At 45.0% G+C, this 27481-nt stretch overlaps 1 protein-coding gene across 1 annotated transcript; it reads left to right on the top strand.

Annotated features, from left to right (window-relative positions):
• The first annotated feature begins 625 nt into the window (after nt 1–625).
• ZC3HC1 (zinc finger C3HC-type containing 1) lies at nt 626–26057 on the top strand. The gene is made up of 10 exons (XM_030216979.1): nt 626–986; nt 4775–4886; nt 5211–5361; nt 11940–12023; nt 14688–14815; nt 15080–15237; nt 15549–15780; nt 19584–19772; nt 21537–21749; nt 25325–26057. Exons 1-10 carry the CDS (start codon nt 862–864, stop codon nt 25394–25396), a joined length of 1464 nt encoding a protein of 487 aa, XP_030072839.1. The 5' UTR covers nt 626–861; the 3' UTR covers nt 25397–26057.
• The last annotated feature ends 1424 nt before the right edge of the window (nt 26058–27481 follow it).

Below are 27481 nucleotides of genomic sequence, written 5' to 3' on the forward strand. Positions count from 1 at the left end.
CACACACATGTTTGTCCGGATTTCTGGACAAACGTACGTGCGGGCGGGTGAGCAAGCGATCGGCGCCATGGGTCTCCCCTCCCCTTCCTTACTATCTTCCCTGGTGCCTGCATCCTTCTCAGTCTCGGCTGGGGATTCAAAATGGCCACCAAGAGTTGAAGCGGCCTCGCAAGACTTCAACTTTCGGTGGCCATTTTGAATCCCCAGCCGAGACCGAGAAGGATGAAGGGCAAGGCAGTGCTCTGGGCAGGAGAGAGGGGGCTCTTTCCTGCCCCGAAGCGGTCACTAGACCACCAGGGAAGATAGTAAGGAAGAGGAGGGGAGGGGAATATGTGACAAGGGGGAGGGGAGGTGACGGGGGCAGGGGAGGGGAATATGTGACGGGGGAGGGGAGGGGAATAGGGGGCGGAATGAGGATCCGGAAGGGATGTGGTGGGGGCAGGGCAGGGGGCGTGACATGTGTCCTCTTTTTCAGAGGACACAATATGGTAACCCTAGTCTAGGTGGCTTAGTACCATTGATTGTATCAGGTTGCGAAAAGTTTTCCCCGGGAAGAATTGTTTCACGTGTTTGAGTTTCCACATTGAGGTAGGTGGAGAATGGATAGTTCTCTTTTTTTTTCTCAGTCCCCCTTTGGCTGAAGTATTTTTTATTTTAACTCTATTAATTGTGTTAAGGGCTATTTAAGTACCTCAAGTGTGTGTGCTGTGCTGTCACACTCTGCACTACAGATACTACGGTAGGTACATATTGTGTGTTGGTGTTTTCGGTCCCCCTGGGGTGAAGACAGGTCGGAACGGTTGTGGTGAGGTTTTTGTTTCCTCCGACCGCTAGGGGGGAACGATTTACTGAGGGACCACGATGGCGGCGCTCAGTGGTGATGCGGTGGATGGAGAAAATTCCGTTTCTATGATAAAATCTCCGACTGGGACTCCGCAGAAGATCCGGGAGCTGATAAACGAGGGGATCGTGGGGATGACGGAGGGGTAAGAGCTGGCGCCGGATGAGATGTTTTTTTTGTTGTTGTTTATAAACCTTTTTTTTCAGCTAACGAAGGCCCCGCTGTGCGGTTTCTCTCCCGGTCCTTTCTGCACCTGGATGGGATCTAGAGTTCCCAGATGGTACTTCGTAATCAGAAAAATGTGGGCAAGTAAATGGGGGTAGAAACCCTTTTGCTGACCCCACTCTGTCTCCCAAGAACCTGGAGCCAGCTGGTAAAACCTTCCAAGTTCTCTACTCCCAGGTTTTCATTGACTAAGTTTACACTCCCACAGGCTACCAAATTCTCTGTTTTCCGGTATCCGGTCTATCGTATTCTCCAAATCTCTAGGACTTTTCGGAGACTATTCTCCAGAAAAAAGGGGGGGGGGGGGGTTTGGATCTAGCTCATGCCTTTTCTTTTATTTTTCAGTAGTAGTTCGAGGCGAGTTACAGGCACAAAAGGTATGTATTCCCCTTTCCTCAGAGGGCTTACAGTCTAATGTAACACATTAGACTGTAAGCCCATTCAAAGTGGGGGTTAGTTTATGCTTGAAGCAGTGGGGGTGTTAAGTGACTTGCTGAAGGTCACAAGGAGCAGCAGTGGGATTTGAACCCTCTCTTCCCTGGCTCTTAGTCTGTCACTAATTATTAGCTATACCTTGGAAAAAGGCAACTGGACAGAGGAGAAACTATATAACAGACATTTTTTTTTTGTTGGAGAGGGTTGAGCAAAGCAGAGGTGGCACTTCTGGAAATGTCTTGAGTTCCAGTGTCTGAGCAAAGCTGTTTTGGCTGTTTCAGGAGTCTTGGCATAGAGCACAAAAAAAATTCTTAGTGGGAGATGAGTTAGGGGGAGATTATGAGATTTTTTTCTGTCATCAGTTTCTTTGTTTCTCTGAGATCAGTTTTAATTAGTAAACTTGTGTACCATCTTTTCCAATAAAAGTTCCCTGACGCCTGTGTATGTTAATGGGGGGGGGGGGCAAAATCACTTCCCTCGTCTTTTCCTTTCTGTAAAATCTTGTGTTATTTGGAAGCTCATAACTTAACAATGGCTGCTAGTGCTAAAATAGTAGATGATTACAAAATAAATGAAAACTCATCTACGGTAATCTTCCCATTTTCCTTACCTGCTGTGGTACTACTGCCCCATCTGCTCAGATTTGCGGCATTTCTCAAAGTATGTATAAGTCTGATAGCAGAACATGTGAGGTAGGACCTTCGGTGCTTACTTAGCTTTTTTTTAGGGAGTACAAATCCTCTGCCTTGGCCACATGGGAAGTATTTTGAGAGATTAGTTTAGTGGGCAAAGACCCTTTGCCTTTCCCAAGCATACAAAAGTCACTTTGGGGCCCTTTTACTAAAGCTTTAGTGCATGCTACTTGCTAAGAAGCCCGTTTTATAATTAGGGGCTATTTAACATGTGCTAGGCTTTAGTAAAAGTGCCCCTTTGTAAAACAGAGAAACTTGGATGCTCACTCTGCAGCTAGTTTATGATTCCCAGAACAGATTTGTTAATTTTACTGACCAAACTGACTGTTTACAAATTTTATTGCTAGAGACTCAGATTACAGTTTTTCTGTGGCAGATCAATAAAACAACTTTGATGTAAGAAAAATAAAATAGGTATTTATTGAGTAAAAATGGGAGAAACACAACTTCCCCTAGGTACTCTTTGCCCCTGGGGCAGCTGAGATGGGTGACCACCCTTTTGAGTTGTAGGCTTCAAGTCAACGCGCTCCTGGATTTAATTTTAGTTGGTTTGGGTCCAGTGTTAGAAGCTAAGTGACATTTTGTTCTACTTTCATGTGGTGCACACATATTATTCAGCGTTAACTATATACTTTTTGTAGGGATAGTGGATTTTTCCATTGAAGTGTATCCTCTGTTTTTTTTGCCACAGTGTTTTTTTCTCCCTTAGGGAGTTTTTTTACGCTGTGGTTGCTTTCGGAGGTTGGTAGGAAACCCATGATGATGAGTCCGTTAAAGGGTAGACCATCTCTCTAGGCACCCTGGACTCTTGAGGTTTCATTCATTTAATTTGAATATAATTTTTGGAAAATCCTCTACCCATTAGAATATTGTGAGAGCATTTTCAGTTATACACTCTCTATTTATTGCCATCCGAACAGAAAACAGCTACCTTAGCTTCAGGAAGAGGCTAAAAACCTTTCTCTTCCCAAAGACTGCTTCATAACAATCCATTGACTTCTACCTCCTAGTAACATCCATTATCCTTTCCTATAATGTTTGTGGTCTCATGTATTACATTAATGGTCTCTGATTTGTTCTCATACCTCACACTAACATTATTGGCTTTTGTCTCACCTAGAATGTAAGCTGCACTGAACCCTGGAAAGGGGATATTAGTGGTGTAAAAGAATTGATTTGATTTGAGGTTTAACAATTTTTATTCAGGATCAAACAAATCCAACATCTAATAACTAAACAAATCTAAAGAAAAGCAGCAATCAATTACAAGTCATCAATCAAACAGAACAAAATAATAAGTGAAAACATCATGCAGCAAAGAGCTGGATAACGTATGATCCCAGTTTGTTTTGTGAGAAAACTCCTGCATCCTCTCCCCTTATTATCCTAGTTTCCTCTCAAATTTAATGTTTGTTTGCAAGAGCACCCCCTCCCCCCCAACCCTACTTTAACCTATATCTTAGACACTGAGATGACCCGGCATCTGGGCTCTTATGACCCCAGGTCATCACTGAAGAGTTAATATCCATTATTCCAAATCCACCCTCCCCTACCCAGCAGAGAACCCCAAAACACTCCTAATATAAACTTTCATAATACAACTTAAAAACACACAAACAGTATCTAGATATTAAAAATTCTAAAACAGCAGTGAAAACTTGCGTAATGGAGCAAATGATGTCCAACAGCTTCACATCTAGTCACCCAGCACGTAGCTGGTTTGTTAATAGTTATTTGTTATCTGATACCAGCTTTATAATCTAGCTCTGTAGCAACTGAGCACACAAAGAAATGATTTTAGCCAGTAACCTGAACAGATATAAACTAGGAATTGTAGAGTTTAGAGGTCACACCCATTCAAGTATCTATTATTATTATTAATACTAATATTTAGTGGTTATTGTTCTACTACTGTTATTTTTATTTTGTAAGGAAATCCAAACCTGAACCCCTATCACCACGGAACATTGGCCTCTATACAGGCTCCCCAAACCTGGCCTGAAAATCCCATATCCAGTCAGGCTTCAGGATATCCATAATGTATTGAACTTTTTCGGGATCTTGCCAGGTACTTGTGACCTGGATTGGCCACTGTTGGAAACAGGATGCTGGGCTTGATGGACCTTCGATCTGTCCCAATATGGCAATACTTATGTACTTGGGAGTCTGCATGGAATGTTGCTACTCTTTGGGGTTCTACATGGAATCTTGTTACTCTTTGGGATTCCAGAATCTTGCTATTCTTAGGGATTCTGGAATCTTGCTACTCTTTGGGTTTCTGCCAGGTACTTGTGACCTGGATTGGCCACTGTTGGAAACAGGATGCTGGGATTGACGGACCTTTGGTCTGTCCCAGTGTGGCAATACTTATGAAATTAATGTATGTATTCTGGGACTCTAGTGCATGCAGATTAATCTTGTCAAATTTTCTATGGGTATCCTGAAAAGCAGACTTGCTGTGGGGTCCCCAGCACAGGTTAGGGAAAGTTGCTATACATACAGTGAGCACTGTGTGAGTCTGGAATGTTGTTTTAATTAGTGCACACTGCTAGATATATCACTTAGTCCCTGTGTGTTTCAGCAAGGACCTGGCTGCTTCCCCAGGACCCGCAAACGGATCGCTGGAAGCCGATGCACCTCCCTGTGAGTCGGTCAGCAGAGAAGCTTTCTTCAGCAGGGTGGAGACGTTTACTATATCCTTTATTGTTCAACTCTTGTTTGCCTCTTTATACTTGGGGGTAGAAATATTAAAGGACGTTAAGCCCTAGCGCTTTTTGCGGAAAGTAAGCTGTTTGCACGGAGCACACTAAATGTGCGGTATTCGTTTTGTTGTATTTCTTTTTTGGAGGGGGTGGTACTGCACTCATTTTGAAGTTTTCTAGCAGGTCTCCATGGCAGTGATAGAACTGAATCGTATATTTTATTAAGTTAGAAAATATGCAGCCTTGCCATACTGGGTGGGGGCCATGGATGCAGCCTTGCCTTGCAGGGTGATGTATTGTCCTTGACACTGGAACTCTCTGAAGTGGCCTGGGAAGCCCCCCGAGCTGTCTCCGCTGATCTGTGCACAGTATGGCTGGATCAATATAGAATGCGACTTGCTGAAGTGTTCCAGCTGTCAGGCCTTCCTCTTTGCCACGCTGCAGCCAGCCTTCAATTTTCAAAAGTGTACGTATCTCTGCAAGATCTGTTCCTTCTTATGAATGTTTTCGCTGACGGTGGATCAAGGAGCTATGTTATTACCTTTAATAAATCGATGTAATCCAGTCATAAAATATAATTCAAAATAATGCCTACCTCTTGGGAATATACCTGGCCTACGGCATGCCTTTTAAAATGTAGGATACTTACAGGTAAACCAAACATTGTGGTTTTAGAAAAGCAACGCTCTCGGAGGTTAGAGCATATGGTTTTCATCACACCACACTCTGCCCTGGAGATGGGGGATGGAAGGGGAAGAATGCTGGTCTAGTTCCATCACCCTGCAGTCAGAGCTGTGCACTGCTAATTGGAGGGACTGGATAGGATTTGAGTTCAGGCTCCTGGGCCCTAACAGGGGCTTGAATGTCCTCTTAAGCTAGTATTCTCTACTGAAGAAGAAGATACAAGTACAGGTCTTACAGTGACACTTGGTGGCCAAAAAAAGAGCAGCATCCATCCTCTGCCTAGCATTTGTGTTGATTAGGGGGAAGTCCTAGAGAAGGTGTGTGCTAGTTTTTAGATGCAGAAAAGTTGAAGGGTAGGATAGAATTTTTAAAAATTATGATTTGGGATAACTTTTAAATAAGGTTTTATGAAAAATTGCTTTCTGATATGATCATTTTGATTTAATGGTAGGATTTAAATTATTTATTATTGTTTTGTTAAATTTATTAGGCTTTATTTCCCGCCTTGCCAAAGAAATTCACCCAAGGCAGTGTACAATAAGATCAATCTGAACATAGGCAATAGACAATACCAACTGAAAACATATTCAAATAATCTATATAAATAATTCTCACCTCAAACATTCTGAAGCTCACACTGTGGCAGGGAAACACTGGAGCCCTGCACTTAGGCTGTCACCACTCACTGTCTCTCAGGCACCACTCACTCTCACTGATAGACCCGCCCTCAGCCACGCCCCATCCGCACATAATTTGCTACCTCAACGTTCTAATGAAGCTGCAACTTCCGGTTTGTGAGACGGCATAGATCGGAATTTATCCCCATTACTGTTTGCCCCGCCCTCGCGTCAAACGTGATGATGTCGAGGGCGGAGCAATGACACTTGACCAATCGCATCGCTGCACCCTCGACGTCATGACGTTTGACGCGAGGGCGGGGCGTACATCGATCTACTATGTGACGACGAACGGAGGGAGTGAGAGGCAGGCAGGCTGTAGGTCACACGCAGCGAGGGAGCCAGCCAGCCACTCTACGTCGCGGGGCAAGGCAAGGCGACCACGACCACCCTCAAGCACGGAGGGTAAGTCCACCAACAAGGGGAGGGGGATGGTAACCAAAGCGCCTTGCTAGCGCCCCTTTCATTGGCCTCAGAAACGGGCCTTTCTTACTAGTAGTACATATTATAGTATAGTGTGCTACTTACAGTGTCAATGTAATACACATTAGAACGTCTTAACAGACAGGATAGGGTGTAAGTGAAGGTGGAGCAATATATACAGGCAAGATAGAGTAACAGGAGTTAGAGAGAGAATAAGGGCACTAGCTTAAAGAAAATTGCATGTGGAATCAGAAAGGTATAGGAATATGATGTCAGGAATGTATAAACAAGTCCTGCTACAGTATGTGCAGTCAGCGTTATTCTTTATTCTTTTTCAATAAAAATTGTTTAAACTATAAACATAGCAACATAATAACCATCATTTGGTTTTGTTTTTTGTTTGGGACACAACAAGACCGATATTAAGATCCTAATTTCACCCCCAACTCCCAAACCTACCACATCTCAAGTGTAGAATCGCCCACATAATGGCTACTGAAGGCCTGTATTCTTATAGCCTTTCGAGCCCACAGCACAAAAGCAAGAATACTCCTGTAACTCCCCCCCCCCTCCATCCCAACAGGAACAAATGAAAAAGCAAAACACTACTAGAGTCTATAGATCATTAAGAATTAAACCCCGTCCCTGTGAGTGAAGAGTTTGTAAATAAGTCTCCCCAATCAACAAAAATGTTTTTTTTTGTTTGGGCAAGCCCTTGGCAACCCTGGCCTCCCAAGTCGCCAACAAATGTGCGTGATTTTCTCCAGTGCCAATAATTCGGAGGCTCTTGTTGCACCCAATATTAAGAGTATACATTTGTGTGTCAGCGATAGTCTTTATGTGATTGATTAGCAAGTTAGTTGCCTCCTCTGTTAAGGCTTGGAAGAAGGTTTTTTTAGACTTGCATGGTATAAGCAGGCCTCTTAAGTCAAGTACTACTACTACTACTACTATTTAGCATTTCTATAGCGCTACAAGGCGTACGCAGCGCTGCACAAACATAGAAGAAAGACAGTCCCTGCTCAAAGAGCTTACAATCTAATAGACAAAAAATAAAGTAAGCAAATCAAATCAATTAATGTGTACAGGAAGGAGGAGAGGAGGGTAGGTGGAGGCGAGTGGTTAAGAGTCAAAAGCAATGTTAAAGAGGTGGGCTTTCAGTCTAGATTTAAAGGTGGCCAAGGATGGGGCAAGACGTAGGGGCTCAGGAAGTTTATTCCAGGTGTAGGGTGCAGCGAGACAGAAGGTGCGAAGTCTGGAGTTGGCAGTAGTGGAGAAGGGAACAGATAAGAAGGATTTATCCATGGAGCGGAGTGCACGGGAAGGGGTGTAGGGAAGGACGAGTGTGGAGAGATACTGGGGAGCAGCAGAGCGAGTACATTTATAGGTTAGTAGAAGAAGTTTGAACAGGATGCGAAAACGGATAGGGAGCCAGTGAAGCGACTTGAGAAGAGGGGTAGTATAAGTAAAGCAACCCTGGCAGAAGACGAGACAGGCAGCAGAGTTTTGAACCGATTGGAGAGGGGAGAGGTGACTAAGTGGGAGGCCAGCAAGAAGCAGATTGCAGTAGTCTAAACGAGAGGTAAAAAGGGTGTGGATGAGGGTTTTGGTAGAGTGCTCGGAAAGAAAGGGGCGGATTTTACAACAAAACTTTTTTTTTTTAAACAGACAACAAAACAGTGACCAGTTCACTTATCCGAGAATGCAGATAGAGCATTGTAGAGACTTGAACAACACACCGACAGACCCTCACCAAATAAAGATCACAAATTAAAAATAAAAATATTTAGAGAAAAATTGAGCTGGGAAACTTAGCATGTATTACATCAGTGGAGAAAGAAAAACAGAAATGCACTTACTTTTCTAATGAACACAATGCACATTTCCCAAAGCTAACATATTCAATTTAAAGCATTTAAAATAAAATTATTTTTTCTACCTTTATGTTCTGGACATTTTATTTTTCCATCATGGTAGATCTGGTTTCTCTTTTCTGCTTTCATGTCTGTTGTCTGCTAATTCTCCTTCAAGTGGCTGTTGTCCATTTGTCTTTTCTCCTCTCTCCTGTCTATTCCCTCACTACATCTGCCTCTGATATATTGATTGTTCCTTTTAGCTCTTTCCTCTTTTTTTTTCTTTTCTGCTCTCTGTCAGCTCAAATTTAACCCTCTATCACCCTTCTCTTTTTTACTTTTCAGCCATCTATCAAATTTCCATCTTCTCTCACAAAATAGCCCCGACAAAACAGCCTTGTAACAAAATAGCCCTTGACAAAATGGCCCAGAACAAAATAGCCTCTCCAACAAAATAACCCTTGACAATCTAGCCCCTAGACAAAATAACCCCCTAGAAAAAAATAACATCACAAAAAAAGATGATAAACTACAAGTGAAATCTTAACTGATAAAGTACGGCCTGGCATTGATGAGGAAGCTGTTTTCCTGAGCTGTTTCCCATTTTACCCTTCCAGCCTTTCACTGGATAAGGGTAAGCAGCTGGTGTGTAAATCCAGTTTGTGGGAAATGGCGCATGCCCTTAGGTAAGACCACTGGTGTTTCGTGCATCTCCTGTGGTCCTATAGCTACCCGGTCTAATTTTTGCTGTGATAAAATGACATCCTACAATCTGTATACAGAATGTGCCAAATAAGTAATTTAGAAAAGTTTTGCTGATATCATTCTTTCTTGTCCATAAGTTAAATAGAAGAATAAAGCTATAGGAAGACATTATTAAGTGTCACGTTTTCTAAACTGGAACTAGGTTTGTGAGCCCTTGGGCCACTGCCGAGGAGCGGCAGCGGCAGGCAAAACCACCCTACCCCAGAGGCAGGGCAGAACTCAGACAAACAGGCTTCACCTGCAGATGACCACCTTTCACCAGGAGTTGAGCCCCTGGCTGCAGGCGGCCGGCAGGACTTATAGGACAGGGCAGGAACAGGATTCCAACAAGGCTGAACAGGGACTGAGGGTCAGAGGGGAAAGGAATGTACAGGGGCAGCAAGGCAGGGAAAGGATAAGCGAAAGGACAGGACTAAAAGCTACAAGCAGCCACTAAAGACAGGAGACACAGACAACCTAAGAACCACACAAAGAACTACAACCAAGGAACAAGACTAAGAAACAAACAAACAATAACCCTAAACTAATCTACACACAGACTAACAAGAAATCAGACAAGAATCTCAGGCAAGAACTAAACAGAAGTGCAACAAGCACCAACATACCAGGGCCTAAGGCAATGCAAAGGCAAAGCATAGAAGTTCACAATGGCTAATAAGCCCAGCAGCAGCTGAGGCTCAACTGCAGCAATCACCAGGCAACTACGGGTGCTGTGTAGGTTCAACCAAAGCAAGCAAGTCTGGCAGCCTGGAAGATCCGGACCGGACTGGGCTGAAATCTAGAACGGGTGACAATAACCAGACAGTCCATTTCAGCCACCAGGTCTGGCCACCAGGTGGAGAGAGGAAGGAGAGCACGAAACATGGGCACAACCGTGACATTAAGTTAATCCTAGACAGTGGAATTATATGAAGAGATTTAAAGCTAAGTACACACCTTCTCTCCAGAAAACAGCTGTGTAAGTGTGTGACATTTATAGGTTGGGATTTAGCCAAGATCTGAAGAGGTAAATAGAGAGAGACCTTAACACAAGGAATAGGATTGAGGACTAAGTAAGGGATTTTCTTTTCTCAGAGTCACATTGAGGCATATTTTCAAAGCTGGTTTCCAGAAGTAACATAAATCGCATTGGGGCCCTTAAAGAGTTTGTGAAATTTAGGAAGAATAGGCTCAGGATTGTAGTCAAACTTGCTTAAATTTCCACCTGCAGAAATCAGTAAGTTATGATCACTTCCCTACCCCAAGCAGAGGCGATAGTGCATTCGTGTAACTATAGGCAGCAGGGGCGTAGCCAGAAGTTGATTTGGGGAGGGAGGGGAGCCAAACATTTCCTCTTAGTCCTCCCCCCCCCCCCCCCCCCCCCCCCCCACCGATCATATCTTTGCAGGTGGAGATGCTCAAGCCCTGCCAGCTGGTTTTGCCTCCAGAACGCTGCCCGTACTGTCCAAGAAGCGGGGAAGCAGACAGGCTGCTCCAGCCTCTGACGCCAGCACTTGTATGCTCAGTTCAAATACACAAACTGAGCATGTGCGGAAGTGCTGGCATCAGCGGCTAGAGCACCCTGACGACTTCCTGCTGCTCAGGCAGTACGGGCGGGGCTTATGCACCCCACTAGCCACAATTTTGGATGGGGTCTGAGCTCAGACAGGGGTGGGGGGTTCCCCAAGGCCCCTGCTGGCTACACCACTGGCAGGCAGTGTTGCCCTTAGGAGGGGCAGGATGGAGACTCCCTGGAGCTGATAGTCAAATGGGTTTAACCAAGCAGGAGAGGCTTCTGGCCAGTTAAAACCATCCAGGTTGGCCAGCCACCAGTGAAAATCTCTGCTAACCAGCCATTCCCTAACCAGCTAGCCAGCTAGGTTAGAGGCAGTCCAGGGGGCAGAGCCAGCACTTACACAGGTAATATTCAGTTCACTAACTGGCTAAGTGAGCTCATAAAGTTAGGACAGCAAAAAGGCTGTTTTATGCACCAACTTAACTGAGCACCAGTCTGAATATCAACCAAATGTCCGATTAACTTCAGGTCAGCGCACATACCAGGATATTCGGTGCTGGGAGCTGCCCATGCCTTACAGCCTGTGACTGGAAGCGACTTACAAGCTGATTACTGCCATGAGCTGAATATTACACCCCCCCCCCCCCCTCCATGTTCAGGAGTCTTTGTTCACAGCTCAGTGTCTGAAAATTTTACAGCAGCAGCTCAAAACAGAGAAAATGTAGATTAGGGTTCAGCATTTGTGACAAATGAAAGCAGTGCAGTAGCCATTCATCTTAATTGAATGAAAGCTTTGCTTGTTAGATCTGTACTTGGGGGGGAGATTCACTACTGGTTGTAGTAGAGATGCTGTTGCTTTGTTTTGTACATATTTTGTTGATTCAATCAATAAAAAGAATTTAATAAGATACGGAGTTCTTGTTCAGTCAGCCTGAAGCTGAAAAGTGCTATGTGTTAGATTGTCGTAATCTTGAGTAAATGTTTTTGGTGAAAAGGCAGATGTTTGTCTCATAATTCAGACTCTGATAAAAGTGCTATAAGTCCCTCCATTACATCTTAGTAGTATAAAGTGGGTTTTTATTATCTGGTCTGTGGTGACCCACTTCCGGTGGAGACATGAAGGGTATTTTTAAATTGTGGGTTTCAGATAAGGAGAGGTGCGCAGAGCTGCTAAAAGCCTTGAGGACATCACATGAAAATTTCTGCTTCTGGCCAGACAGCCCTTGTCCAGGTAAGCCACACCATAGTAATGCTTCTTCCACTGTAAGATTCGTATCTGTATTAATCAACTTGTTTGAAAATCTGTCACATCCTTCACACTTTTGGAAGCAATACAGACTCCGGTCACCTATGTTATTAGAAAAACATAAAATATGCCATGCTGAGTCAGACCAGAGGTCCGTCAAGTTTGTCATCCTGTGATTAGCAAGAGTCCAATCCAGGTCAATGAGAAGTGCCTGGCAGACAGATCCCAAAACAAAGAGCCATCCCTTGTGTTTCACTCTCAGGGATGAGTGGCAGGTTTACCTGCCTAATTATTGTTTATGGACTTTTCCTGTAAAAATGTGTTCAAACCCCTTGTAAACCCAGCCGTGCTTTGCTATGCTGTGCTAGATAGCTTGATTGCATCATCTGGCAATACATTTCTTTTTTTTTTAATTTATAAATTTTTATTAAAGTCAAGATATCACAACTGCATTACGTCTTATCATACCACTACATTTCACCTTATAACATAACATGTCTCAAGTGTATTTTAAACATTTTCTCTCCCTCCCTCCCCCCTCCCCTCCCCTCTTTGTCCCTCAGGATGTCAAGCTGTTCTCCTCTCCCCTATTATCAAACAAAACCTTGTGCATCCGCACCCATTCTTGTGCCCCAGGGTTATATCTCCCCTTCCTTTTATCTGTTAATTTTTCAAGTTCTATAACATCTCTCAACGTCACCCTCTAATCGTTTATCGTGGGCCGCGTATTACTTTTCCAGTGGCGTGCTATAACATTTTGCTGCGGCAAGGCCCATGCGTTTAACTCTTTGTTGCCATTTTTGCCCTCTCTGATTACCCCAACCTAGTAGACACCATTTAGGTTCATGTGGAAATGGGTTTTCCAAAACTGCTGATAGTCCTTTCACTATCTCTCTCCAGTAGCATTGCAGCTTATTACATTCCCACCATATATGATAAAATGTTCCCTTTTCTTGCCCGCACCGCCAACAGGCCGCCAAAGCCCTTGGGTACATTTTGTTCACTTTATCTGGTGTGTAGTACCATCTACTCAATATTTTGTAAGCATTTTCTTTTATCAACACGCATATTGAGGCCTTCTTAACCTCTATACACACCCTCCTCCATTCGGCCTCCCTTAGAGTCTGTGTCATATCCTTTTCCCATGCCTCCATATATTTGTGTTTCCGAAACTCTTGGCTCCTAAGGTGCCCATATACTTTAGAAATTCCCCTGCCTCTCACATCTATCTCGCCCCACAAGTTTTCAAAATTTTCCTGGTCCACTGGTGATTTTTTTGCCCATTTCTCTGATATAATAAAATGTTTAACTTGTAAATATGCATATATGTCTGTCTCTTGCAGGCCATATCTTTCTTGTAGCTCCCCAAATGTTTTAATGTGGCCTCCCTCCAGGAAGTCCCGGAATCGAATTGGACCCTTCTGAAAACATGTTGAGAAAACCCCCGATTCCTTTCCTACTGGGAATCCTGACTCCTGCATGATCCAGGCATCGGAGGATCTCTTCTGTCCCGTCCCCCCCCCCCCCCCCCCCCCCGCAGTTTAACTCCTCTGGCAATACATTTCACCATCTGACTGTTCATGGAGTGAAAAATCCCACTCTCTCCATTTTTTAATCTGCTTCCTGTTAGTTTAATTGAATGTCCCTAGATGTGGTACAGGTTGAAGGCATAAATAACTGTTCTCCCATTATAAACATGTTTTATCTATTTTTTTTATGTTTCAACTGTTTTTATTGATGATTCAACATTATAAACATTTTAACATTGCCAGTATATCTATCATTGGGCATTGTAAGTAATACAGCATATTAACTTGCATACAGCAACAAATTCCATCATCAATATTTTTATGAATCTTCCCCCTGTCCCCGTACCTACCCTCCCAAACATGCTCATTAACAGCCAAACATTTAAGAGGGTGTTTGTTAAATATACATCACAATCATCTTATACATGCCCCCCTCCTTTCCCCCTTTCCTATCCTCCCCCCCACCCTCTCCCCTCCTATTGTTCATTAATAGCTACATTGTACCATTATTCTATGGGATTATCAAAGCGTATTGAGTATAAGACTCCGGCCTCTCTGCGATAATATATCCAACATAGGCCCCCAAACTTTAAGGAAACATTTTTTTCCACGACATGATCCTTTTGCATCTCTTGCTTCCCATTATCTTTTTTTTTTTATCGTATCTTCTCTGGGTAACAGGATTCAGATTTTGTGGAAACTGGGTAAAATAACAGTTTGAAAAAAAAAAAAACTGTGGAGGGCAAGACTGTCTTTAAAAAAAAAAATACCGAAAGTTGGGATGTTTATTCATGACATTTATACCCCACATTAGCCCGAAATAGACTCGTCTAATGTGACTTACAAACAAACAATAAGTGAATAAAACACAATAGTGTACAGAATATAGCACAATTTACAATAACTGCAAGAAGCAAATTAATTCATGTGCAGTAAATAACCAGGGATTTAGACTATCTCGAGGACAAATAAGTAAGGGTGGATACGTGAGAGCATAATTAGGCAGGACTAGATGGAAAAAAAATGGATGAAATGAGATTAAGGAAAGGACGTGGGTAAAGTTCAAATAGAGTTCTTTGTATTCAGAAAGGCCAGACTGAAGAAATGTTCTTTTCCACAGATCGCTTTTGGCTTTTGCTTGTGAGTGAACCTTCTGTGCTTTTCGGTGACTTTTTGGCCCGATTCCAGAGCTTGTGTCAGCTGGAGCTTCAGCTGCCTTCCCTAAAACCAGATGACCTGAAAAGTATGGTGAGTATCCTATTGTAACGTTCCTGAGCTGGGATGCAGCCAGGGGTTGGACAAGAAGAGGTGATGTGAAGGGCTCAAGGCCCCTCAAATTCGGTCTCAAGTGCTCAGTGCTTTGACCTCAAGGAGCTGTTTTAGCCTGGATACAAAACCTGCACCCGCCTAATCAGGAATTGTCTGTGTTTTAGTGAACGTGGCCTAAAGTTTATACCTCTGTCCTTTGCAACCGAGCTGAATGAGAGAGGTTGTATGATTTTCTTTTCCCAGACGTTGTCAGAAGACACTGTTAGCCTTCTCTTACACCTGATTGAAGATGAGCTACAACAGAGAGGAGAATGTGACAAATCTACCCTTAAATTTGGCTCTGACAATCTCCAGGTGCACATAGCATCCTGTGTTCTGGCCCTCTGTGGTTGGACTGGTAGGTAAGTAGGAAGGATTCTCTGGAACAGGTAACTTCCCAGGGGCCCTACCGGAAGTTAGCATGTGAGAGTTGTCGCCAGCCAGTGAGTGTAAAAGGAGAGGTGTAGAAAATGAGCAAAGGTGTCTGGTGACAGAGGCACGTGGGGTCCTCGCTGACAAGTGAATGTACAGAAAATACTTTGAACAGGCAAGGAGAATTTCATCTAGCAGAATGATATTGCAGGGGCCCCCGGTAAAAGGATAAGCATATAAGGGAAGCTGAATGTACACTCGCTCATGTTTTTTTTTTCTCTTTCCGGATGGACATATTCAGCTCTTGCTTGGGTTCTCTGCATCTCTCCATCATTACATGCTCCTACTGCATGAGGAAAGTGGGTCTCTGGGCCTTCCAGCAAATTGAATGTACTGGAACCGGGGACACCGACATAACCCCTGGAACGCCTGTCACCCCTGTGACAAATGAACGAAGTTCTCTGTTGCACCTGTCCCCACACAGGATGACCACCCGTAGCCGAGATACGGGCTTGCCACAGAGCAGTGAGCAGGTAAGGATCTAGTGTCATTGCCTAGAAAGGGTGGGGCTCAGGAGCAGATTAGTGGGGAGCTTCAGTGTTCAGGAGTAGGTGAGAGATGAAGTCCACTATGTTTGGGAGCAGATGGGTGGCTTCAGCATTTGGAAACATAAGCTTTGGGAGATTGGGGGGGGGGGGGGGGATGGAAGCTCCAGGAGATTGGGAGGAGGTGCGTGGACTGCTTCAGTACTTTTGGAAGTGCAGGTTATGGGAGCAGGTGAAGGGATTTTATTAATAAAAGTTGAGGCAGCCTGTGTTTGAGTGAGGGTGAGATATGAACACAGGAGCAGGCAGCAGGTCACAGACAGGATGCCTGAAACCAGAGACGGGGAGTGGAATTCTAGGAGATCTGAGAAATGCAGACAAAAAGTAACTTTAGCATAATTGAGATTTTCGGATATTTGGTTGCAGAACAAGGAAGAGGTGATCGAGTTTCAATGGCATGTTGTGAAGACCCTGTGGGATGCATTTAACAAACGGAAAAATTATCAGTCCCCTGATTTTGAGTGTGTGTGGGGCTCCTTTACAGCATTGCTGAAGAAATGTTTGGCATATTCAAATAATTATGATCACCACTAAAAGATTTTTGTCTATAAATACCAAGCATCTCCCACCTTTGCAAATTCTAGATTAATGTACTTATCAGCTTATTCACTACCATACCATATGTCCTGAATGTGGTTTGCAATACCAGTCAATATCCTATATAATAAAACGCACCTCCAACATTCTGAAGCTGACTGCATGGCTGAGGCATTCCTGCTCTCTGTATCCATCTCCTGAATTGACATCACGTACTTCCGGGTTCGTCACAAGCAGAAGTGACCAACCACACGAGGTTTCTCGGCTTCAGAATGTTGGAGGTGCATTCTATTAAATAGGATTGGTCAGTTCCTTGAAGCACAGCCAGAGCTCAGCGTCATGCACAGTAACGCTCAGACACCAGAGAGAGAGGGGGGGAGGTATGTCTGTCACACACACACTCTCTCACAGTCAATGTCTTTCTCACTCTCACACACTCTGTCTCACACTGTATCACATTCACTATGTGTCTCACACTGTATCACATTCACTCTCTTGGTCTCATACACTCAGTCTCACAGAGAGTCTGTGTCTCACACACACTCTCTCTCTCGCACACACTGTATCTGTGTGAAACACTCTCTCTCTCTCTCACTGTATCTCACATACGCACTTGCACACACTCTCATTCTCACACACACACACACACTCGCACCCAGACTCACACTCTCTCACACACACACACTCGCACATTCACTCTCTCTCACACACACACACACACACAGTCACTCTCACATACCCTCTCTCAAACATACACACTCCCGAGGAAAACCTTGCTAGCGCCCGTTTCATTTGTGTCAGAAACGGGTCTTTTTTACTAGTAGTTATATAATGATACCGAATGAAAGGGGAATTTGATAACTGAGTGCATGCATTGATAGTACAGCTACTTGCAAATGTTCAGAACAAGAGTATGTACCTGTGTCCATTTTAAAGATTACCTCCCAGGTTAATAATGCGCATATGTGTGTATTGTAACATGCGCATGACTGCGAATCCCTCCTCAGTTCCAGTTCCATCTCTACTCAGTCAATGACACGTATACAGCTTGTTTGTTTACATTTGGATGTGTAGTTTGATAAGTGCCAAATACCACACATAAAACCCCTGCTTTATATATAGAAATGCCTTTTTAAATTGTCCTCTAAAAGACTAAACACTGGTACGTTTAAGGCAGTGGTGTGCTGGAGCCGGCTCGCTCCGGCTCGCAAGATCCGGTTGTTAAATTTTGGCCGGACTTGCGAGCCGGTTGTTGGAAAGGGCGAGCCGGCTCTCCCTCCCTCCGCCCTCCGGATCCGGTCCCTCACGATCCTACCTTGACTATCGAATTCTTCGGGGCAGGCAGTGTTGCCTGCCCGCAGCTATCGCTGACTTTCCTCCGCCGCCTGTTTGCGCTTTAAAAATGGCCGCCAAGACTTCCAGAGGCGGCCTCGCGAGACTTCTGTAAGTCTCGGCGGCCATTTTGAAGCGCGATCGGGCGGCGGAGGAAAGTCAGCGATGGCAGCGGGCAGGCAACACTGCCTGCCCCAAAGAATTTGATGGCCAAGGTAGGGTCGGTGAGGGACCTGATCGGGAGGGAGGGAGGAAGCAGGAGAATTCGCGGAACAAGTCGGGAGGGGGTGGCAGGGGAGAGAAGAGAGCTGCTGGCCATGGGTAGATGGAGGGCAGGGGAGAGAAAAGGGAGCTGCTGGCCATGGGTGGATGGAGGGCAGGGGAGAGAAAAGGGAGCTGCTGGCCATGGGTGGATGGAGGGCAGGGGAGAGAAAAGGGAGCTGCTGGCCATGGGTGGATGGAGGGCAGGGGAGAGAAAAGGGAACTGCTGGCCATGGGTGGATGGAGGGCAGGGGAGAGAAAAGGGAGCTGCTGGCCATGGGTGGATGGAGGGCAGGGGAGAGAAAAGGGAGCTGCTGGCCATGGGTGGATGGAGGGCAGGGGAGAGAAAAGGGAGCTGCTGGCCATGGGTGGATGGAGGGCAGGGGAGAGAAGGGTCGCTGGCCATGGGTGAATGGAGGGCAGGGGGAGAGAGAATAAATGCTGGACATAGATGGAGGGGAGGGAAGAGCGAGGAAGGAGATAAGATAAGGGAAAAGGAAGAAAGGAGAAAAACTGCACTTGGATGAAGAAAATAGGCAGAAGCTGAGGACCAGAAATGAAGAAGAAAGGAGGAAAGTAAAAGAAATAAATGGAAAGGAAGCCCTGGAAACGGAGTTAGGAGGACAGATAGCAGCAGAATTGGATACTGGGCCAGCATGATCAGAAAAACAGTCACCAGACAACAAAGGTAGAAAAAATCATTTTATTTTCATTATAGTGTTTGGAATATGTTCACTTTGAGAATCAGGTGCTCAACATTAAAAGTTTATAATTATTTACTTATTTATGGCATTTTATCCCACATTAAACATGAATTAGATTGGAACCTGGGATCATTTAATTTTTTTTTTTCCTGGAGAGAGTAATGCATTGCCCCCCCCCCCCCCCACCCACCCACTGGCTAAAGCCAGCTCTGCAATTTTGGGGGGCGCAGAGGTGGACGGGGGGGTGCAGAGGTGGACGGGGGGGGCGCCGAGGTGGACCGGGGAGAGAGCCTGTTGTTAAAAATTTACCAGCACACCACTGGTTTAAGGTTTATGTTTTATTTTACAGATGGACAGAGGTTCACTGGCTTTCTAATGGAATGTTTTCTGAGCTTCCGATATTTGCAGATTATTCAACAATGTTTAAAAGACAGATTAGTTTAAGAAAATAAATAAGTGTGAGCTGGGCTCAGAGAATCATCATGTCTGGAAGCATGTGCTGTGATAGGGAACCTCTATAAGCTTGGGTGTCATAGTGGCGGATTTGTGGGTGCCAGAACCTGAAGGACTAGGTTCCGTTTTAGCTGCGAGTTGGGCTTTGTCTGTTTTCAGGGCTAAACGTGCTGTCCCTTGTCCTTCTCATCTTGGAGGCTCTGTTGTGTATCCCCAGAAAACAGCCAGAGAAGGTGGCAAAGAGAGAATCTGTCCACAGAAACATTCCAGAGGCAGCAAAGTGCAGGAACACTGGGGGGAAATCTGAAAAACACATCGTTTTAGACTTGGGTTGCAGCTGCCGCAGTCCAGGGGCCCTCTTGTGTAGCACTCGCTCTTCTTTCCCGTGTCTCTTCTCACCTTCATGTTTGATATTTGTGTCCTTTCCTCTCCCACCGTGAGCAGAATGAGCCGTGCCAGTCCCCTGCACTCACACGAACACGGAGTGGAGACATCTTCAGCCCGACGGAGCACTCTGAGGCAGAGGCGGTGAGGAGTCGGCCCGTGACCCGCAGCATGGGACAAGGAAGTGAGATGTCATCTAGCCCACACAAGAGACCTAAGCGGGCGAGACTTTGTTCCTCCAGCAGCTCTGTAAGTTCCTGTGGCTGGGGGATGAAGCAGCACTTGTCCAGACCATCTCTGGGGACAGGGGCTTGGTTGCTCCTGGGCTCAGAGGAGAGAAGTGTTGCAGCACTTACAGGAAAGAGGAACTTGAGGGTAAGAGAGGTGGGAGAGGTGAAGGAAGCTGAAGAGAATTGCTAGAAGAGGTGAGTGGAATCAAGTGAGATGGCAAGAAAGAAAGGTAACGTGGAAAGGCCAAGAAAATGAGAAAGCAAAGACAGGTGTAGAAGACAGTGAGAGAAGGATACACAGATGGAAATTTGGATTTGGTTAGGGAGCCATAGGCTCTGACTTCCCACTTGTGTGCTCAATCAACCATACAGTGTGAATTTAGTAGAGGGGGAAGGGGTGCTCCCAATCCCTGAATTCAGGGGCATTGTTATCCAGTCCTAAGATATACCATATCCTGGATTCCTTGACACTTTTGCCAGCTGCCCCTTAACCCTCAAGAGTTCCTTCTTGTTCTTGCTATTAGTCCTCCTTAGAGCAGGGGAAAAGGCACAACAGAGTGATGTTGGAGAGAATGATTATGCATTTTGTGTGTGGCGAGGGGGAGGCAGAGATTCAGCTTCAGCACCTCCTCGTTCTCACATACCCAACTTTAAAGAGGGGAATTCCCAATTATGGTAGAATTTACAAGGTGAAAGAGATACCCCTCCCTCCTCCCCATAAGACAAAAAAAAAAGTTTTTGATGATATGGGATAGCCACCTCAAAGGTATGCAGTTTGATACTAAATGGACTGAGGGGACAGTCTGTACCCATTGCTTACTTCCAGTGTAGAGTTGTTGTTGGTTTTTTTTTTTTTTTTTTGGGGGGGTGGGGGGTTGTTGTATGGGACCCCACTAGTGAAAGAGATTGTATAGAAGCCTGGGATCATAAGAGTCCAGACCACAGGGTAAACAAGGATGGAGTCATTAGGAATATCCAGAAGGTTAATTTGAATTCCTTTGTAGAATTAAGTAAGGGTAGGGTCTGGGATTGGGTTCTGAAAATGTACACTGTATTGTTGATTATGTTTTAAATAAATAGCATTTAATGATAAAGATGGGAAGTCTCTCCTCCAGCTAAGTTATAAATCTGTGCTGCTCTACCTCTGCTCCGTGCTGTCAGGAATTTAGATTAGTTGTTAGGTAGGGTGAAGGACTATCTATTTGGATATAAGAAGTCCTAAAAGAAGAACCACAGGAGTTCATTTCCAACCAGATGACAATCAGGTGCAGCATAAATGGAAGTAAGGAAAGCTAACTTTCACTGGATCTGATGAGTTAGGAAAGCCTTCCCACATCCTCGCTGATACCGTGATAGAGGTAGAGTGAGCAGGAGTGAGATCTTTCAGGAGCAGGGAGGAAATGGTAGTTACACACAGTGGCGTAGCCACAGGTGGACCTGGGTGGGCCGGGGCCCAGGCCCACCCAACAGTAGCACACATTTAGCGGTAGCTGGTGGAGATCCCAAGCTCAGCCAGCTGAAGACTTCCCCCTGATGGTAATGAAAACAGTACTCTCTACGATACCAGCATCTGCACAAGCTCAGTTTTCAGCACATGCCTGCTGCAGACTGCCAAGGTAGCCCACCAGCTGAGATACATAGTAAAAAAAATTTTTTGGGTGGTGGTTGGGGGGAGGGAGAACACTTGGTGCCCACCCACTTCTTGTCTAGGCCCACCTAAAATCTGTTGTCTGGCTACGCCCCTGGTTACACAACTACAATAATGTCTTCTTTTGCCTCCAAGGACAACAGTTCTTCCAGAGTATTCTTTGATCCACTTGCCCAGCACAGAGACTGGTGCCCGTGGGTCAGTATGACACAAGACGTCCCGAGCAGGAGTCTGGACAAAGGTGTTGAGTCGTCTACAGACCAGGTGGCAGAGCCGGGGTGGAGAGCAGTGCTGAAAATCTTTCTGGCAATGAATAAACCCAACAACTCTTCAGACACCGCATCTGTGGTGAGACATAGAAACCCGCTGTCACACTGCACCCTGCTCATCACTCATACCACAGCTGCCTCGTATAAACATACAGGCCAGGGACCCTGCAGAAAACTGAATTCTGCTCATGCTTAGTATTTGTTTTATTGGGCAGGACTGGGGTCAGTGGAGGCTTGTAACTGAGTGGGAGAGGTCCCAGCATGGATGCTTCATGAGCGCACCGCGCAGATTTAGCGTGAAACAACTGTTTTCACTTGTTAACTAGCCATCACAGATTACAAACGGGGGTGGGGAAAAAAGAAAGTTCCAAGAGAATCAGACGGGAATGAAATCCAAGCTTCTAAAAATACTTTAGTCTCCAACAGTAAACCCAAAATCTTCACCCGCTAGAGGCGTAGACAAACCTGACCCTACACGGGCTGCATTTCGGCATAAAGCCTTCTTCAGGGGTCTTATAAATAATAAAGTATAATGTCAAAACAAATAATATAAACAAAACATCAAAATAGATAATGTGTCAGAAATTAGAAATAAAAAATAATGAAAAGACCCAGGCACAGCACATTTATTTAGATTTTGCTCACACCTTTTTCAGTAGTAGCTCAAGGTGAGTTACATTCAGGTACTCTGGATATTTCTCTGTCCCAAGAGGGCTCACAATCTAAGTTTGTACCTGAGGCAATGGAGGGTTAAGTGACATGCCCAAGATCACAAAGAGCAGCAGCGGGATTTGAACCGGCCACCTCTGGATTGCAAGACCGGTGCTCTAACCACTAGGCCACTCCTCCACTCAGCAACATTCCATGTAGAATCTCAAATAGTAGCAACAGAACCTCAACATTCCATCTAGAATCTCAAACAGTAGCAACATTCCATGTAGAAGCCTGCGCTTGCAGATCAGCAATGCGGCCGCGCAGGCTTCTGTTTCTGTGAGTCTGACGTCCTGCACGTACGTGCAGGACGTCAGACTCACAGAAACAGAAGCCTGCGCAGCAGTGTTGCTGATCTGCAATGTTGCTAGTGGATTACTAACATTCCATGTAGAATCTCAAATAGTAGCAACAGAATCTCAAATAGTAGCAACATTCCATGTAAAATCTCAGATAGTAGCAACAGAATCTCAAATAATTTATTTGGATTTTGCTCACACCTTTTTCAGTAGTAGCTCAAGGTGAGTTACATTCAGGTACTCTGGATATTTCTCTGTCCCAAGAGGGCTCACAATCTAAGTTTGTACCTGAGGCAATGGAGTGACTTGCCCAAGATCACAAAGAGCAGCAGCGGGATTTGAACCGGCCACCTCTGGATTGCAAGACCGGTGCTCTAACCACTAGGCCACTCCTCCACATTGGAGACTTTGTGCATAGAGCTGACATAGCACAGCACCAGGTGACATGTATGTCATTGTCAAACCTGCTTCCATCTATGTTAACATAAATACACTTTTTGATATATGTATGGTGCACACAGCCAGGGGTTCAGAATGCCTTGCCATGCATTTGTGCCTATACCTTTTGTTTCCAGTGATCAGTCTGTCAGTTAGACATCTACTGGGGGAGGGAGGGTATTAGGTCATCATCGGCTACAAGTCTTTATTTGAACTGGGTGCCTTCATTGCTAGTAAGTGGGTCAGTTACCCTGAAACCCTATATCTGCTGCTGCTGATTTAAAAACATAAACAACCCCATTTTAGACGGGTCGTAGAAGTAGGATTTGAGACATGCAGGTGAGTGTATATGAAGTTTCACCAGCATTTTATAACAAAATCTTCCAGGGTAGAGCCTGTTCTGAAATACAGGAGGAATTAATGTTTTTGTGCCAGGTGGGTGCAGCATGATTGTCCATTTTAGAAAAAGTACAGGATATAATATCAGTGGGTTCAAAACCAGCACGTAACCGGTTATCTTTGCAGCCTTAGAAACATAGCCTGCTATCCCGACGCTGTCACAGTGACTGGTTTCCCTTTGAGGTTTGGCATTTTTTTAGGGGGGGGGGGGACAAAACCACTGGAGAATTAAGAGGGCAGCCACCCCCCCCCCCCCCAATTCCTCCTGTGGAGTGCTGCTCAATGGTAGCTGTTTACCAAATCCTAAATGTGCTCAGTAGCAGGTGTAACTTCTGCTGTGGATTTTTTAGGAGATAGATGTTTAGTCTCCTTCTGAAAAGGGGAATAAACAAATTTGACAGTGATTCCCAAACCTGTCCAGGGGGAACCCCAGCCAATCAGGTTTTTAGGATGTCTACAGTGAATATTGATTTGTATACATTCTCACTTTACTATGGAAATGTATCTTATGCATATTCATTGTGGATATCCTGAGAACCTGACTGGCTGGGGTTCACCCAGGACAGGTTTAGGAGCCCCTGGTCTACGCAGGGCCCTTGTCCTTCCCAAAACACACTCGGACATACCCCTTTGCCATTTGCATACACTTGGGTTTCATACGTGCATATCCTGGCTTTGTAAAATGAGGACTTAAGACATTTATACGAGATAAACATTGAAGTGCCAGTTTATGCCTTTATCCAATACGATTAGGGCTTGTTAAATGAGGGCCAAAGTGAGAGTGGGTTGGTCTGGTCTCCATGCATGCACAGAAAGCACTAACAGAGTACTGGAAAGGTACATGTGGTAGCCTCCTTCAGTCAGGAGCGTGTTCTTTGCCACCAGCCCCCTACTTAGACAAGCTGCTCTGTTTGACACTCTTGCCCATGGCCTTGCACCTCCTCGGGCAGCTGTGAGATAACTTTGTAGGTACCCTCCCTTTAAATCGGAACATATTGGTCAGAGATGAGCTGTGTCACTCAGATGTGAGTGATGTCACTGTCAACTGCTGTCACAGCTGTGGATGACATCACAGGGGCACTCTGACAGAAGCCAATCAAAAATTGCCACATTGGGAGTTTGTGTAACATGTTTATAAACACAGGATGGGGGGGGGGGGGGGGTTAGTCTCCTCTTATATGATAGGTGGGGGGTGTCAGCATCCCCTCCCCCTCTCCTGATGTGGGAGAATGACGCTTTTAGGGAGTATTCTGGCAGTTGTTCTTTGCTGTATCTGTGTGTGCATTAGTGATGTCCTGTTATCTCTACTCCTTGTGAGAGAGATGCTTTTTCTTCCCATAAAATAATAATTTTACAAGGGTCTCTCCTAGGAGGTCCCTCTGACACATCATTGATATCCACCAAAGAGAAGTGCAGGGTCAGATGCTGGAAGTCTGAGATGACATTGTAGCGGTTTAAATGCCAAGTTCTCCATTTGATAGGGGCTATGCCTACCCTCCTGCAGATTGGAGAGGGCATTGTAATGCTTGGAGTGGAAGATATGCCTTTTTCATAGTGAATTACAGCACCGTCTATTAGTTCATTTAGGTTCTGAAGAGATGTGAAGTGTATGACTTTTCACTGAATGAGTACCCTATAGTACCTGGACAATCAAGGGATGAGAGGGACACATATCGAGAGGAGATGTAGGCCTGGCACCTTTCTCACACTGCATTTTGAAGGGTATTTGATGGGGATTGGAAGTGACTTTTTGTAACACTGACAGTAAGAAAAACTGAAATGTTTTCTCTCCTGAATGCTGTTACAGAGTGTTCCCGAGAAATCCCGCAAGGTGTTCCAGATTTTCCGGCAGTGGCAAGAGGTCACGTGCTCTTCCTGAAGATCTGCACCCCACCCCCACCACCACCACATTGCAGCACCCGGGCAGGAGCAGTCCTCTGGCACTGTGTGGATCGCAGAATGCCAATGCAAATGACAGATGTGCTGGTTTCACAATAACAATGCTGTGTTAAAGGTTTTCGACCCACAGAATGGAGGGGCTTAAGGGTAGAGAACGCAACCATACCTCCATACCTTGGCTAGTGTGTAGGTTTCAGGGAAAGGAGGGAATTTAAATGAGGATACCTATGTGGAAGGGATCAGTGGCTTCAGTTATTATATGTGTTCAGTGTTTACTACATAGGAGACTGCACTCGGATGTTTCACATTTGTAGGCTTTGATTTAATTTGGTAAAAATTAAACGTATGTGATAGTAAGGGTGTATTTACAGTGTATGTGACGTGTGTATGTGCATGCACACACACATATATGTCTAAATGTCATGGTGTACACAGTATTTCTATGACCATGTGTGTGTGGATGGGGGTTTATATATAACATACAAATTAATATAGAATCTTTGTGAGACTGTGCATCTATTTAGCAATGTATTTACACTATATGTGTGTGAAAACGGACATACAGTTTGGGTAACAATCTGTATATTTTTGTTTTTTTATTGTTTTTATTAAACAACTATAAAAAAAAACAGGCAATTCAGCTGTGCATCTGAAAATAATCCGCAAACAGAAACATAATTCCATTATGTAGCTTCCCACTATTCCAGAACATATGGTTGATGGATGCAACTATTCTAGAACCTGCAGGATAGTTGTGTCCATCAACCAGCAGGTGGAGATAGAGAACTGAAAACTGAGCTGAAACATATCTCTCTTGGCATCCAGTCCAGCTCCTCAGTATTTTCTATCTTGTGCAGGTGGATGGACACACTTATCAGACTCTGGTTCTGAGTGCTTTGCTCCTGGTTCAGTTGGTCAACTGGTCCCCAGTTGAGCTTTGTGGGTAGCTTGAGTTTGCATAGTCCATAACTGGAGGTATTCAGATCCCTGTCTCTGGTGCCCCACAAATGTACTTCTTCCCTCCCTTAACCTCTCTCCTTTTCCAGCACAACAACCTTAAAAAGGAATTGAAAAAGAAAGGAGAAGGAAATAGGTTTGCTGGAGAGCGTGGGATAGAGTATCAGTCCTGAGCCTTTCTCATCTGTGGTAAGACTTATGGAGACTATGAGCTTGGGGGCAGCAGCCAGCAATGATAAGTCCAACCAAAGTGTGACTCAGCTGCTTGGAGGGCTTCAAGTTCTACTTGCTGCAGGGGAGGGATCCTGACTTACCACTTAGGATATGTTGTGCTGCGCTTTTGACAGTCGTGGTGAATGGTGACTTCTGCAGAGGCAGTTAAGCAGTGTTTCTGCTGTGGGACCTGCCGGCCTCCCTTGGGACATGAAGGAAACGGTTGGCAGCACATCTTTGGATTTGGTGCAGCATCTTTGGTGCGGCTCTGGCAGGGCTGGTGCACAGCTTGATGCAGGAGAGCACGGGAATGAGCACCATTTTGTTGGGGCCGACTGGTAGTGAGGAGCAGCCTCTGTCTAATCACATGCAGAACACAGCTGCCATTTTACAGCTTCAGGGCCCAAAAGAGCATTCAGTTGCATTGGGATCTTTGTTTTCTTTGGAGTTTATATTGCTCTTACACCAGCCCTATTTAGTGAAGTAGGAACAGTCAGAGTTCTTGCAGGGTGCTTCAGTTTCTCACCCCGCTGCTCCTTCAGCGCCTAAGATCTCGTTTGTCTCTCCAGGAGTGGGCAGATGATGCTATCTCTGCTTCTCCTTCCTTATCTGATGTGGCCTCAATCTATTCAGAGGAGCCATCATTGAAGAAGCCATTAGAGAAGAGAGAGCTGAGGACGGGGTTGACCTGGAAATACTGAGTTGTTACATAAAGAAGAGCTCAGTATTCTTATTTCTGAGGCACTGGCACTGCTTTCCATTGAGGAGCCTTCTGCTTCGGCATCAGGAGTTCCATTTTTGTCAATCATGAGGGGGCTTAGAAGTCCTTCTGAGGCCTTACTGATGAATCCAGACATTGAGAGTGGGAAGAGCCATGGCTCACATCTACCTGTTA

This window comes from Microcaecilia unicolor, chromosome 10, assembly GCF_901765095.1.
Source record: "Microcaecilia unicolor chromosome 10, aMicUni1.1, whole genome shotgun sequence".
Taxonomy (NCBI): Eukaryota; Metazoa; Chordata; class Amphibia; order Gymnophiona; family Siphonopidae; genus Microcaecilia; species Microcaecilia unicolor.